Consider the following 16,056-nt stretch of genomic DNA (forward strand, 5'->3'; position numbering starts at 1 on the left):
CAGATTGGTAGATTATCTTGCACAGTGACTATCAGTGGATACCTAAAGAAGTGTAAAAGGATACAGCAGGCATATAGCGTATATATTTCATCAGTTTCCCAACCTACATACAGCTCAGGGACTTTAGACAGAAGTTATGTCGTTGTGTTTAACAGCAGTGGATGGATCTTTCTCCTGTAAAGTTATCTAAATGTGCTAACAGCCCACATCAGCCACTAGCATCCCTAATTTTCCATGCCAAAGAGGTCCACAGCTTACATATGTCTCTGTGCTAGGCAGTACCTAACCCTGAACTCTTAAACAGGATAGGATATGGTTCACTATTAAGCTACACATGTTCGCACACAATATAACTGCTTCAAAATGGGAGATACAACGGCTGGCACTGCCTGCAGGGCCACAGCACTGTATAACATGCAGAAATAGCACAGTGCTACATGCACACAAAGGTAGGGCTCAGCCACACAAAAAAACATACAACTGCCTTTAACAGCAACCACATAGATGCCTTGGAGAAGCTGAAAATGGAAGGATCTCTCTGGGTCTCTCATGATCCCCTCATCCTCTCCTCTTTCCTTTGGGGCACTCTGATCTAGTTTAGTGGGGAATTAAGGCAGAACCAGTGCAGCTTCACACAGTAGAAAAATATTACAACAGATACTCTGTGTCTTTGGACTGCAAACTTAATGCTGAAAGAGCTGTCGGGCTTCTTTTGCTTTTGAACACAGCACAGGCCCTCTGGCACATTGTACATTGCTGGAGCAGAAGCGGCACCTTCTCCCAGGAACCGCCTGCCTTCGCAGTGGCTGTGCCCAGTATGCCTGTACATGATGTGTGCTTGCCATTTTTCTTCCTTGCCGTAACACGAAGCCAAACATTTAACCAGTTGATCTGTCAAGATAAGACAAATTTTTAGCAATTAAACATCTGCTCAACAAGCTGAACCTCATTTACAAACTGAGGTCTCCATCTCTTCTAACATTCAATTTTCTTCTGTGATGAAATAAAAAGCATAACACCAAAAACGCGCTTCATAACACGTTGGGTTTTTTAAAAGCTACAACCAATGTTTAAATAGTCAACAAGAAAGTGAGAAGAAGGAGAGGAATAGCTACATGACAAGCTTCTAAGAAGAAATTGAGAAATGTGACTTGACACACAGGTCGCAGAGGGTGACATGTGATTTACTGATGATAAGAAAGGGCCCACCTAGTACTTTCTACACTGTCAGTAATAATACCATACTGCAGACACCTTGTCCCGGGGGAATTGGGCTGCCTGATAAAGATATACTCAGAACAGATGTCTTATTTACTGAACTAATTCTTTTGTGATGACCTTGATCAATAATACCAGAAGCAAGGTGTGCAACACTTGTGCATTCTTCTGAATTTTAAAAACCCTTTAACCTCTCCTTACTTTACCAAACACATCAGTCTGTGCTGTCAAGTTTCAGCCTATTCATCGGCAAACTTTAAAGCATGTTAAAGTTACAAGGATGCATTGCAACATCAGTTTCCTTCTACCAGGATACACTCAGCCTCCAGCCCTGGGATTTGGATTATTGCTGAGTAAAACAGGGTGATGAAACTATTATTGCTGAATTGCGCATGATTCATAGTTGGTAATAACCACCTCCAAATGTAAAATTCAAATTTACATTCTCATAATCGAAGGTCAGAAAAAGACAGCAAGAATGGGTCATTATTCATAGCAGTTAAAACTATACATTTACACTAGCTACTGTATATAATTCTTAGACAAACTGTGACTACACCTATGAAGAATGTGATATACACAGAATTACAGATTTATAGCTTCTTGTATAAATCCTGCTACATTTCCCTGCAACAAAAGCTTTTTCATGCAATATTAATGTGCCATTCCTTAACACACAGTTCTCCAAATATTTAATCTCCTAACTATCTCCTCCTTTTGTAGGAGAGAAGAACAAGTGACAACAGACTGGCTCCCCAGCATGGGAACACCTTCTGCCAGCACTCAATGTTGCAAGCGAGGCGAATCCAGCCACTGTTGCCCTTTAGCCAAAGGTATGTTTATAAACAAAGCAACTGTAAAAAAAAAAAAAAAAGTTCTTTGTCTAAAACACCAGGTTTAAGACTTAACCTATGCACCCTAATAGCCAAACTATTATAATCTGAAACATGTAAAACATTATGGGCACAGGCATACAAGAGGACTGTGTATGATACTCACTAACGTAAAATATTCCTGCCTATAATCGCTCAGCATTTGGCATATCTAAGCCTCCTTAGAACCATCAAACAGAAGGCAAGAACTCGTCAATTGAACTGGTATCCAAAAAGGTCATCATCATGACAGCATGAAAGACTGTTTGTCTGATCCTCCACATATGTCTTTGAGACAAGCAGATCCGTAAGAAGAATAAGACTTTTGCTTCACAGAGTACCAATACAAGCTAAATTGGGAAGCAGACATGCATTGTACTAGTTTCCAGGCTATTTTATTCTCAGTAATCACAGTCTATACATTCAGTAACTAACTGTTGAACCAATCGCTGTATCAGAATGGGGTATTTTGGCATTTTTCCCTTTTGAATTTTTATTATTTTTAATAAGAATGGTGAGTTCTTTATAATCATCAGATACAAAAGACTTCAGCTTTAATTTAGAGCAAGAACACCCTGGCCAGCAGAAGCTTGGCATGAGGAACAGAAATAAAAAGCACTCTTATTGCCCTTTTAAAAATCAAAAGTAGCACCTTATCAGCATAATGGCAGCATTATTTAAATAGCTTTCATGTGCCACTTTCACAACACTATTTCTATTAAATTGTTGAGAATAAACATCTATTTTCATTTACTAATCTTTTTCCCAATTAGAATCTCTCTGGATCTGTGTACAATAGTAATTTCATTTCTTCTCACTTGCTTGCATCTTAATTAAAATCAGCCTATGTTGACTTTCATTTTTATAATATATCTGCCTATTTCACATCATAGCACCTTCATGACCCCCAGAGAGTCATGAGCCTTTAATATTTTATTTTGACCTTGTTAAGTTACTGGAACCATCAAAGATTTTTCTTCTTCCCTCAGTAAGCATTTTTTTACCCTTCTCGAAACACAGGGTGTGTGTAAAAACACGTAGTTGAGAACTATGCTGCCTTTAAACAACATATCTCTGTTCATCTATTTACAAAATAAAATTTGTTGCCTTTCAATTTATTACAAGAATTAGTTTATGAACCATAAACTTCATTACTAATTAAATGAGGATCACTGCTTAAATGATACTTAAAGGCCTTTTCCCCTGAGCTTCAGGACAGAAAAACAGTTTTCGATTTTCAATTAAAAAAAGGATAATTCATCATTAATTGGTGATTGGTGGTCATCTTCTACATAGGTATCTGCGTTTACAAAAGCAGGGAGTTTGTGGGGAGAAGCAGTATCTTTTATCAGAGCAGCGGACACAGCTGAAAAGGAAAAATGCCCCAATGAGACACACAAGCCCTTCTCCAGGCCTGCAGCAGAAAGCTTGCCTATGTGTTTCAACTCCATCATCTGGTCTAATAACAGGTATTACTTGAAAAGCGCACAGCACATGAAGAAGCATCAATTCAGATGGGAAGCAGAAAGGTCCAGAGCTATCCCTTTAGCCTAACACCTGCAAATTTATCTTTGGAGCTCCTAGAAAACACAACATACTGGGTACACTGGCACATACATTTACATGTTTGCCTTGGGTCTTCGCCCAAATTCTCCCAGTGTTACCACTCTCACAGCACAGGCTCAGACTCAGGCAAAGGTTTTGGCACAGTCCAAGTCCTGCGGGAGGAGAAAGCCTGATTACAAGCTATTGTTTAGCAGACTCGTATTTGCATTTACCTTCAGCGTGGACCCTTACGCAATAGATAGCCCAAGCTATCTAACCTATCCACCTGTTACAGGGAGGCTACCTGGCAGAAGACTTTTCAAGCAGAGCTCAAAGCCTTAAAGGCAGCTGGCATTTACAGCCACTTCACACTAGCTTTGGATGGCACAACTGTGCAGAGGCCGAGACATCCAACGCCTAGGAATACCGCTGCATGGAGCCCAGCTGGGAAGCATGCTGGATTTTTTGCTCCTTAGAGAAGCAGAGCAGGCACAGCCACAAAGGTCCCTTCACTCAAGCTTGTATTTACATTCCAGAAAGCAGAGCCTCAAGTTCCTCAGTCGTCTATGATCAGTATTTGGCTACTGGGTGGAGGAAACTGGAGGCAGCTGGTGACAAAGTACAAGAGGTAAATTGTTTGCCAGGAAAAAGCTGAAAAGTTTCAACAACAACAACAAAAAGTTTAAAAAAAGAAAGATCAGAATGAGTGAGAATAAGGCTCAATACTAAGATGGGGAGTGGCAAGGGAATATGTCTATTTTAAGGAGAAAGCAGCATGAAGGAAAGCATAGAAACGTGCATGGTCCTCTTTAGAGGATAGGAGAGAAAGAAAAGATGCTGCTTGTGGTTGAATTAGCACTTCATCTAGGGAGAAGAACAAAATTTAGGGGCTTGCAAGGAATACAGCTAATAGATCACCTGGGCATGTGCTATAGAAGAGATTACAGGAAAGTAAAGTGGAATTCCCAATGGAAGTAATTACAATTTCAGCACTTCATATGCTCTGCAGATTTACCCAAGGTCCAAAGAAGAATACTTAATTTAACTGCTTATCATGCCAACCTTCCTCCCTCAGAACAGCATACCTCTTTCTCCCGCAGCCACCTTCAAACATGACTGTTGGTAGTCAGAGAAGCTTAAGTTTTGCCACCAAAAGCAGAGAGCTATATATGAAGAATTACAATACAAATACCTATTGCTCTCCTGTAAGGTTTGTTACTAGTGAGTGCTAGCTTACTGAAAAAAATCCTTCACAGGGTCCTGTCAGATGGGGCCCATGACAAGTACCTAATATTATTGAACCTATAATTAACAGCCTCACAGTGGCTGTCGAGACGAGTACACAGACCACAGACGCGAGCTCTGAAGGAGGGACAGGTTCTCTAGCTGTGAGAGCAAAGAAGCAACAGACTCCTAAGTACAAATACTTGCTTTACCATTAGTTGATAGCTGAAGTCACAGCTCTCCGTGCATGTTAGCTCCCCACCTGTACAACAGCTACAGCTAACCACCCTGCCATGTCACTGTGCAGGTAGTGCTTATAAACGACCGCTCCAGGACAGAACCAAATTCTGGTCTTTAATGTAGACACAAGTTCAAGTGAGGACTGCAAATCCCACCTGCATACTTACAGAAACGTAAGTGGGCAAGCAGAATATCTACACCATAAAATTCTTGGGCAGCTTCCTCACATTAAACATCTTTGAGCTGTTTAACATTTTTTCTCATTGACACGAATGGACAGGAATTGAAACAGAAATGTTACATCGCAAATGGTCACTCGCAGTAACCATTCTCAGGCTTCAGCAGTCAGTATTCACAAGCAGGCTTTCCACCCCCCTGGGGCCTAATCTTACTACTTTGTTCCTACAACACATCTGTGCTTCAGCTGAAGAAGAGTAGAGGTGGACCCTGTCTAAGGAAGGAGAATTATCTGTATTTTAAGAAAGGTAGGTAAGAGAGAGAAGAAATCATCCCTTTAAAAAAGTGAATGAAAATTCCCATCTGCCACTCAAACTCCAATTTCAGCTACTATCACTCACTCAATAAACCCTTTTACTCCTGTAAGACGGATTCTAGCTAATCTTTGCCTTTCCATACAGGCAATAGAGGCTAACCAAACTCTTGATGTGAACAGAAGGAACCTGGAGATGCTCTGTACCACACTGTGTTCAGATGGGCCAGAATCTGGCTATCAACCAGTTCAGCTTGTACTCATGCATATGCAGGTCAGCTCTTACCTCCAGAAGTTCTCAAAACAAACAAGTCACCTATAATTTCTCAAGTATCATGCCGTAGTGCTCAAACGCAACCACATATTTGGATGCTATAAACACTAAGGACAGAAGCATGGCAGATATTCTGTTGTTACCTCAAAACAACAGCAAACCCTAACAGTGGTCTCAATCTTGAATTATTTATATGGTCTCAAGATGAGCAGCTTTATTTCTTCTCAGCATGTTTGTATATGAGCTTTTTTTTAAAAAAAAAAAAGACATGCTTTGCTGAAGCTAAAAATGCATTTTGTGAATACGGTAATTGTTTCTAGATTATTTCAAGATCTGAAAGGATTACATAAGCAATGCTTTAATTTGGCTTCAGAAGTTCCCTATGAGGTGAACAAACACTAAACTGCTCTTAAAGATGGGAAAAAGATCCAGCAACACATTACACAGCTCGATCAAGGCCAAGCATCAAGTCAATGGTAGAGCTGAGTCCTGTAGCATGGTATTCTGCTATCAACGACAAACTTCACTTCCTTTTTCCATTAGTAAAATGTATTGCGATACTATAACCTTCCCTCTCCTGTGGAATAGAAATAATTACGCTATTTGGAAGTCTTTATATTGGTAAGTTAAACATACGTATAAATTCTACCAAATAAAATTTAAAAGCAAGACTGTTTGGTTAGATTATGTAAACAACATGCTCTAAGCCTTGCTGAGTTCTGAGAACTGAAACCACAGACAGCCAAAATACAGCTGCACACAGTCAGATACGGTGTGTCTGCTAATATTGGAAACTTTATCATGCTGCAGCAAATTTAACTTCTGATTAGTATGTGCACAGAAGAAATATAGACTGAATGCACTGGAACAAAACCAAAAACCACTCCAAGGTTGTAAGCTACAAAAGCCAAGGGCACTCAGTTATTTTATGAAGCACTTGACAATATTTATTAGTTGTACTATTGTGGCATCTAAGAGCCCCAAGCATGGGCCAAGGCTCAGCTGCGTTCATGCTTGCAAAAATACAAAACAAAAGATAAACCATAAACTGCTGTAGGCTGTAGCTAAGGGCTTCACACAAAGCAGGGTACTGTCAAGTGCCAAAAGCCCTGACTTTTGAGTATGTACCTCTAAAGCCCAGGGCTCAGTTCCTCAGCTAGATGTCAAGTTTGGTGCTAGATTCACCTGCTGAGTGGGAGGCCACCTGGAGTTAGCTGATATCAACTGTTCGGACCAAGGATGTGCCCAAACTCCCACTCTTCCCTGCAGTTCAGGCATTTGAACCAAGACTGCAAGGGAGACACGTCTGTCAATTCAGGAGACAGATCCGAGAGCCTCGATGCGGTAAAGCCAGAGGGGATTCAGAGGTATGCACTCAGCATCCTTTCTCAGAAGCTGGAACAGTATGCAAGAAAGACCTTGAGATTCATGGAGCAAGGAAGCTATGCACACAGGGGACATGCTTCTGCAGCTTAAAGTTTAGAGCACCAAGGAAGAGAGTCCCAGGTATCCAGTCCAGGCTTTTAGGGTTGTTTCTGGGTTTATCAAATAACTTAGATGTAAAAATATACAAGTTACCCATAAAATAAAATTCACATTGCCCAAATGAGTACCTTAACTAACAAGCTATTGAGTTGGTTTCACTCTTGCTTGTTTTCGCTCCGGTACTGTGACTCTTGCACTGTGAGCGTGAACATAAGGCAGACCTTCTCATGCCTACTGCTTTCAGTTACTTTCTAGTTAAGGCAATTAGGGCTCACAATGTTTGTGTTTTTTATTAAAAGAGTTGGAATAAATATTATTTTTAGGACCCAGTTCTTTCTTTGGATCTGGCTGTAAGTGTCGCATGCTGGAACAGTGACCTAGAATAAGTTGTCTAAGTCACATATACCATCTTTTAAAAAACCACAGCTGCTCATTGCTTTTAAATTTATTTGTATTTTTCTACAGCTACATTGATAGTCAAAGGAGCTTGTCTGCTTTTCGCAGCACATACTGCTATGTTTAAGAAGCGCTCTTACAGACTCTTAATCTGGCACCTCAAATAAAACACTGAGTCACAAGTCCCTCAAACCCCAAAGTTGTTCATCCTGCTATTTACTCGTTCAGTCCACTAAAATGCCACGCTATCACTCTCCGCCAATTTCTCATAACTTAAATATTAAAATGACTGAGCTAAGAAGCAGGCGGTGGTACTGTTATATCACTGCTTTCAATTTCAGGCTGCCTCGCTCAGAAATGCACCGTAACTTTTCTGTCTTCCTGCGGCTCTGCAGCGGAGCCAGCCCTCCCCGTCAGGAGGACAGCAAGCCGCACCACACCGCCTCCCACCCCAGCACCCCCAAAACCCCCCAAAAGCCCCGTAGACCCGCGCACGGCCCCCGCGGCCGAAACCCCGGGGCGGTTTTTCACCCGGCGCATTTTTCATCCGGATCGGGAATTTAATCGTTCCCCGTACTGCAGAAGTACTCAAAACGCCCTGTGCGCCACGACTCCCACCAAGGGGCAGGTCCCCGATCGGCGGGGCACCCCCCGCCCGGCCCGCGCGGGAGCCGCGCAGCACACCACGCCGAGGTGCGATGCGGGGCCGGTCCCGCTCCCGGTCCCGCTCTCGCCCCGCGGGGACCGCGCCAGAGGACGCCCGTCAGCACGGCGAGGTGGTCTCCGGACACCCTCGGCCACCCAAGCCCCGAGGCGGGGGCTCCCGCTAGCGTGCCGGCCGCGGAGCTCCCCTCGCCCCCGCCCCACACAAAGGCACGGCGGGGAGGCGAGCCGGGCCCCGCCGCGCCTCCCCCGTCCCGGCTTCCCCCACCGCCCCCCGGCGCCGCCTGAGGGACAGCCGGCCCCGGGCAGGGGCATCGCCGCCCCCCCAGGGGAGAGCCCGCGCGGGGCTCGGGGACCACCGCGGCGGCTGCCGCCGGCGCTCGGGGCGGGCGGGACGGCGAGGCGCTCTGCAGACAGGTAGCTCCCTGCTAAAATGGAGGGAGGGGAGAAAATGCGGCGCTCGCCGGAGAAACTTACCGGAGGAAACCGACGAGCCGGACAAACTGGAGTTACTGGATGCGGCCATGGTCCCTCCTCCTCGCCCCTTAGCTGCGAGCCCCGCGTCGGCCCCCGCTGCTGTCCGGCCGCCGCTGCCGCCAGCCCATCGCAAAGTGCCAGTGCCGGAGCCGCGCCGCGCCGAGCCGCCGCCGCAGCCCGCGCTCGGCTCCCCGCGCCGCCGGGGAGCGGGTGGCGGCGGCGCCCCGCCGAGGCGCTGCCGGCCGCTCTCCGGGGCCGGGCGAAGCCGCTCGGCAGGTCCGGGAAGAGGCCCCGCGGCGCTTCCAGTGCCTCTCTCCGCCTGGGGAGCAGGGCTTACCTTGTGACGGGGACGGGAGAGCCGCCCTGCCAGCGCCTTCCCGCGCCTCCTCCCTTCCCTTCCCTTCCCTTCCCGTCCCTTCCCTTCCCTTCCCCGCCTCCTCGCGGGCAGCGCTGACAGCCCGCCGGGGGGACCCGCCGCCGCCGCCCGCCGCAGCTCCCCTCACGCACACAAAGGAAGCGGCGGCGCTGCCGGCCGGGCTGCCGGCCCCGGCTGAGCGGGCAGGGTGGGTCCCGCGCGGGCGAGCCCCGGCGGCGCGGCAGCCCCGCCGAGCGGCGGCCAAGCCCCTTTGCGGCCGCCGCCGCCGCCTGGCACGGGGCTGGCGGCGAGCGCGGCTCCTGCCATGTGCCGGCGCCCGTCCCGCCTGGCCCGGCGGGCCGGCAGCGCCTGTTGAGCGCCTCGGCCCGGCGCCCCCCTCGGCGCTGCCGCAGCGTGGGCTCCGCGCTCGGCCGCGCTCCCGCGGGCGCGGCGCCCCGCCGCCCCCCCGCTCCCGCGCCCCGGGCCGCCGGAGACCCCCGCTGGAGCGGGGCTGCGCACCTGGGGCCGAGCTTCGGCCCCCGCCGCCCTTTGTCCGCCTCCTTCCTCCACGGGTTGCCCTGTGTCCGCGCGGCTCTCCTCCTCCTGCCTGGCACGCTCCCACCCTCACTTTTCTCCCTTTTTCTTTTTTCTTTTTTTTCCTTTCCTCCCTCCTGGCATCCCTTTTCTTAGAAGTCCAGGCCAACACCAACACCAGGCTCTCCCTGTCAGGTGCGCAAGCAGAAGCGGCGGGCGCTGCGGGGCCCCGGCCGGCCACAGTTGGGGCCTGCTCCCACCCCCTCCCCCGGCCTCCGCACCACTCCCGGGCCCGGTGCCTCTGGGGGGATACGGGGGGCATCGGCCGGGCCGGCTGGCAGCCGCGCAAATGGGACACGGCAGTTCTGTGGCAGACCAGCCTGGGCCACTGCCCTGCGTCTTAATGGGCAAGTGGGAAAGAGGAAGAGCCAAGAAAGCACCACTTGGAGGCTTCCTCTTGTCAACTGCCCTTCGGGTTTCCTTTGCAGTGCTGTACCGCCAGCCAAAGCTTCCATCTCATTTTATAAAATGAGGGTGAGAAGGCTGCAGGAAGGTGGTCAGCTGCCATGCGGTTGTCAAAAGCCGAGTGGCATGGCAAAGTCTTGCTGGCACGGGTTCCGCAACAAGCCTACAACCCGTTTGCCTTGATGGCGGTTTATGGAAAGCCGTCCATGTTTTTGCAACCGAGAGTCTGTAACGCAAAGTTACTTCGGGGCAAGCGAGGAAGCGCATTAAAGTTTCTTTGGCAGACTAAGCCTTACCCACCCAGCCACACAGCGTCTCAAACGGGCGTGCAAACCGCCTGCCCTCTCTGCAACCCGCACCCGGCCGCTTCCCTTTCTGCCAGAGCCGAGAGACAACCCGGGCTCCCCAGACCCCGCAGTCAGTTCCCGTTTTTTCCTGGGGAAAACCGGTACCGGGACCCCCTCTAGCGGCAGAGACGCCGGCAGCAGCGATCCCCGCAGCCGCGGCGAGCGGGACCGCCGGGTCCCACACCCCGCGTGGGATTCCTGCCGGCAGCTTCAGGGACGCGGCTGAGGCCAGCTTGCTTCTCCGGGTTTTATTTTGTAGTGATGGCTTGCTCCATATGAGAAGGAACGAGCTTTAAGCGAAGCTTTAGCACTAGCTCTTATTAAATCTGTAAATTGCCACGTGACGGACGTAAAAACAGGACGGGCGTCTCACTGCTTTTTCGCCTTTGGCCAAATGTCGCATGTCACGCTTTTTAAAGATTGAATGCTGAGGACAAAATGAGAAAGGCAGAAAGTTCTTTTAAGTCCTGGATTAGGTCATAAAACCAGGCTGATACCTGGGATGTAGGAAAATACCGTAGTAATATGGTAAACGTCAAGATTGTAACAGTAAATTCTCCACTTGCAGAGTACGTGATGTGTTGAAGTGGTATTTGATTGTCTCCTACATGTTTGTTTTTTCTGCTCCTCCTGATATATCTTTCTTTCTAGTATTTGTCTCCTTGTAGTCTGTTATAAGTCTTCGTTTTTCCCTCCATAATCTAGTGCTGTCTTGCCCTCATGTCTCTCCAGCAACTGTTGGAAACCTGTGTCATATGATTGGTGAAATACAATGCTGGCAGAATCCGCAGGGAAACAGGTAAATAACCTAAAAGAGAGAAAAACCCCTCACTGCTGAGACTTTGCAGACAAGAAAGAATTTTCATAATTAATTTTCAATTATCTTTGCAGCTATAGATCTGGATAAAGCAAGAGAGGAATTTCTTCAGAGAATGACTACTCCAGGTATTCCAATAATTGCAAATGAATTATTTTCTGTCCAAAGTCAGTGAGTCTGAATATGTCTGGTTATGAATGGGTGTACCATTAAAGGACAGGCAACTGTTGATAATCTTTGTGATAATAGCAGGTATGAGGTTGTGTAATCTCAATTTCCACAACATTGACATGTAAACTAATAAAGTTAAGTGAAATGTACTGTAGATTAAAAGAAACTCTTTTGCGTTGCAAGACAGGATGGCGTTTTTCTTGTTAGTAGCAAAGAACAAAAGCCATGAAATTGGAGTGGAAATTAGTAGATCAAAGGGGAAGCAAATTTAAAAGAAACAAATGTAGCCTTGTTGTGTGTAAAAAGTGGGAAGTGAAGACAATGCAATCAAATCTCAGTTCTATTTTACAGAAACTGTGAACAGATTCTGTCCTGGTCTAGTTTGTGCAGAGCCCAGATTTATCCATTACTAGTAGTGGAAATGCTCAGATAACAAGAATAAACTTTAAATTGTAAACTAGATGCTCTCTTTGATGTAGACTATTCCTGGGCTTTCCACAAGTGTATGCTTCATATAAGCCTGACAAAAATCTTCCACTGTGCGCTCCCTGTAGAACTAAATGTAGTGCCTGCTTGCATGTTATCTGCACTTTTATTATAAGTCCCAGCTTCCAAAAGTTTTGAGGAACTCAGAAAAATCACATTTCCTTGTGTATGACCTTAGAAACCCCCCATGGATGGACACTGCCACTGACATTAACAGAGACTTGCAAATGACAAATACCAAACTGTATGCTTTGTATTATGTATGAGAAAGATCTGAAAGCTTTTTTGGTTTTCATTCCTGGGGAAGATTCCTTGAAGATTTCCTTTCTTCTAGATTGGTTCAATGCAGTTTTTACTGACAGAGTTTCAATGTTTGGGGTTTTTGAGTGGGGGTTTTTGCCACACACACCCCCCTTTTTTGTTTTTTTAAGGAAGAGATTAGGGAACTTGTCAATGAAAAAAGATTTAACAAACCAGTCCTCAGTCTATACCTAAATTCCAAAGAAGTGACTGCCTGCCTCACGCTAAGGCCCAGCTAGCAACACGGTACTTGAAATAACATTAAATTCACGGTGGAAGAGGCCGATGTATTCCAAAAGCTGATAGATGTGGGAAGCCGAAAGTAATAGTTGGAAGATTAAAGGAACTCAGAAGCATTGCTGCTTGTTTCCAAAGAAATCTGTGAAAATATCTAAAAAGTTTCTCCAAACTTTCGGTGTACTAAGTTATTTCTGTACCCTAACTTTCCACTCTCATACTTCTGCATGGTAGGATTCCTATTCAAGCTAGAGTTTACACACATTTTGTTCTCCAATAACCAAAAATTAGTAAATACCACAGAATTGCAGCAAATAATAAGTCTTACAGCCCAAGACCTATTGAACCCAACAGAATACTAAGTGAAATTACATTTGCAAGTAACTCTCTTTCCCAGCATAATTCTGAACCTGTTGATATGTAGGTACATGCACAATTTCATTGTCACATAAACTCTGGTGGAATGACGTATTTTGGTAAAATTATAGGTATGAGCAGGATGAGGGCCTGCATTTGGAGAGCCATTGGTGCAAACCATGGTGATTTTGACAGCTGAGGACATGTCTATGCTGCTCTTGTGCTATGGAGTGGCCTTGGTTCCCCAGCCAACTGGTATGTACTGGTTTGTGTCCTTATTTCAAAACAAAGGCTCTGCGGAGCAGACAGGCCACCTGCCTACTGCACAGTCATTAGTATCATAGCTAACTTGTAATCACTATGTGAAGGCAAGGCAAATCCTAGCTGATAAATAGGTTTTTATGTTGCCGTGCGATAAAAGCAAGCAGAAAGTCTCCCTTCCCCTGGACAGCAGCATGAAAACCTAGAAATAACAAATGAAGGAAAGCAGGCAGAACTGCGCTGCTTTCCTTCAAGAAACCAGATTTTTCCCTTTTGACCAAATTGCTTATTGCATATCTAAGCATCCACACAAATTTAATATCCTGGTTTCCTCTCATTCAACTTTAGCCAGAGTAGGCACTTTCACTGTGGAGGCAAAGACCTCTGCTTAGAACTTCTTTCATTTTACTGACTTGGCAGAATGCTTCCTGCTGCAGAAAAAGAGATCTGAAATACAAGTATAGATGAAAAAAAGCAACAGGTAGGTCACTAGATAGGGCCTATAGCAACATCTCTGCATCAGTCATCTCTGAATCTCTGCATCAGCCTGGCTTACTCAGTCTGAAAGAAATTCATCTAAGGCAGACAATCAGTTATATTGCTGTCTTCCAGCTGTTGAAGTCTCCATTATACAGGAGCCATTTCATAAGAGCCCTTGTAAAGAATCTGGCCTGAAATCAGTGCACCTTGAGTCTCCTCAGCCGTAAGCCCTCCCCGTCCAATACTGCAGGCAAGCTTCATGTTGACTCCTATCAGCCAAGCCTCTGTAGATGGCTGCAGTACAATCCTTAAAGCCCTTCTGGTTTTGCAGTCACGGCATCTCAGATTATGTTTATGGAATCTGGCATAATCCGCTATATCTCACTGCTGGGTTATTACAGCGGAGTAGCAGTGACTTACTGTGCGCCATAACTTTCGCCTGGCAGGGAGGATGGGAGTTTGAAACCTAGTTAACTGATTTATTTCAGGATGAAAACTGGTGGTTATTATTTCAGTGTGAGTGTAGATAGCTTGGCAAAAATTTGGGGGTTAATTAATTATGCAAATTAGAGGAAAGTAAAGATGTTTGGCCCACTGCTTTGATTATGTAACAGGTATAGAAATAGAAATGTTCTGCACAAGACAGCAAGACATATGACACAAAGATTTAGTGTTGTCAAAGACCTAAAATGCTAATCCTTCCTTTGATGTTTATATTGCTTAGCTGGAAAGGGAGGAAATGCATTATTCATTCTTTGATGTTATGAAAGGGAAAGGCCTTTATAAGCAATATATAATCCATATTTATACACTCTCCACAGTACTTGGAAATTTTACTCAATATAAGCACAAGCCATAATAAGAAAAATAAACCAAAATATCAATAAATAGCAGATGCACGCCGTATTTGGCTATGAATAAATTATGTGAGTCATAATGGTTGCAACAGCAGGTGGTGGTGTAGTTCAAGACGCTCTGTGATTTCTCACCTTTTGCCTCATACTCCAGAGGAAGGTTTGAGACCCCTAACATCTGGTGCAATTTTTAGGTCTGCACCTTTAATTGGTGAACAAACTAGAGACATTTATTGAATTTTATTAGCTCTGCAAAAAACACAGCAAGTAGGCTGGTCGTCACTTGTGAGTGTTAAACCTGCTGCTATGACTAATTTATGAACGTTCATCCTATTTGTCCTTTCTTCTTTCTTCCTGTCTCATACATCCTATTTTAATTAAATCTCAGATTGAGAGTTCACTGGGGCAGAGAATTTCCTTGTTATGTTGTTTTCAAAGTTTTTTATACAGTGGAGCTCTAATCTGTAATTGGAAGCTGATAAAGATTTTGAAATTACTAGAGTCAACTATGTAACTGCCATTAGACCTGATAAAAAAAAAAAAAATGTACAGAAAAATTTCTGGTGAAATTGAACTTTAGTGTGTTTTTCCTCTCTTAATAATAAGCAGCAATGTTAAAATCCTTTGCCTTAGAGAACAGAATTTAAAAGTCCAAACTCCTTGCAGTATAGTTCTCCTTTACATCATGATCAAGCTCTTACTTTGCAACAAGATGGCATTTTGTTTAAATTTTTCCAGGGATGGAACCCAAGACTATTAAATATGTAAGCAGATATCTAATTTTTTACCAAACCATAAACACTCATAATTTTGGACAGTGAAGCCTTTTGTTAGTCCAGGCAACAAGTGTCAGACAAGTCCAACATATATAGAAAAAGAGGAATTTTCTCCATGTTTCTGTACCACCTTTCTCTGAACAGAATGGATCACATTTTAGTGTGAAGGTCATGTTTGTATAAAAGCCACTCTCAACCTTTCTTCTGTAATTATTGGAAACAATAGCACTACCACATAATTTGATGTAGGTGAAGAGGTGGAAAAACAAGAATAGAAACAATTCTGAAGAACTTAACAACAATCAGTCTCCTTTTCAAAGTATTCTGATTCTCACATTACTGTGTATTAACAAACTCAGTACGAAGTATGGGCCTACTGGTACTAAATTGAGATTTTCTTCTAGAATTGTTCCAAATAGATCATACTTAAAAGGAAGATCCATGATGTACAATCCATAGCTTTTATTAACCTTTGCTTGGCCTTTTATCTCGACTGACATTTACATAAATTCTTTTCCTCATAGTTCAACGTCTCCTCTTTCTTGAACCTACAGTAAAGTCATCATGTTGAATTCACAGCTTCCCAATTACCATGACAATGCACTGATATCAAAGCCTTAGCTTTACTCTTTCATTAAGATGAAAGAAAGAGCAGTCTCAGAGCAGAGCTACTTTAGCTCTTCTGTCATTTTTTCCCTTGTATGTGAATTGTATGCAAGCCTACAAAGATTT

General features: G+C 45.0%; 1 protein-coding gene across 1 annotated transcript in view; it reads right to left on the reverse strand.

The window, feature by feature from the left end:
• Positions 1-9,659, reverse strand: part of CHN2 (chimerin 2) — a 169,220-nt gene extending 159,561 nt beyond the window's left edge. The window contains exon 1 of the mRNA XM_030008390.1: positions 8,885-9,659. Coding sequence (XP_029864250.1) covers positions 8,885-8,933 — 49 coding nt within the window. The 5' untranslated portion in view covers positions 8,934-9,659. The remainder of the gene's footprint in view (positions 1-8,884) is intronic.
• Between the last annotated feature and the right edge of the window lie 6,397 nt (positions 9,660-16,056).

The sequence above is a fragment of the Aquila chrysaetos genome, chromosome 3 (assembly GCF_900496995.4).
Source record: "Aquila chrysaetos chrysaetos chromosome 3, bAquChr1.4, whole genome shotgun sequence".
Lineage (NCBI taxonomy): Eukaryota > Metazoa > Chordata > Aves > Accipitriformes > Accipitridae > Aquila > Aquila chrysaetos.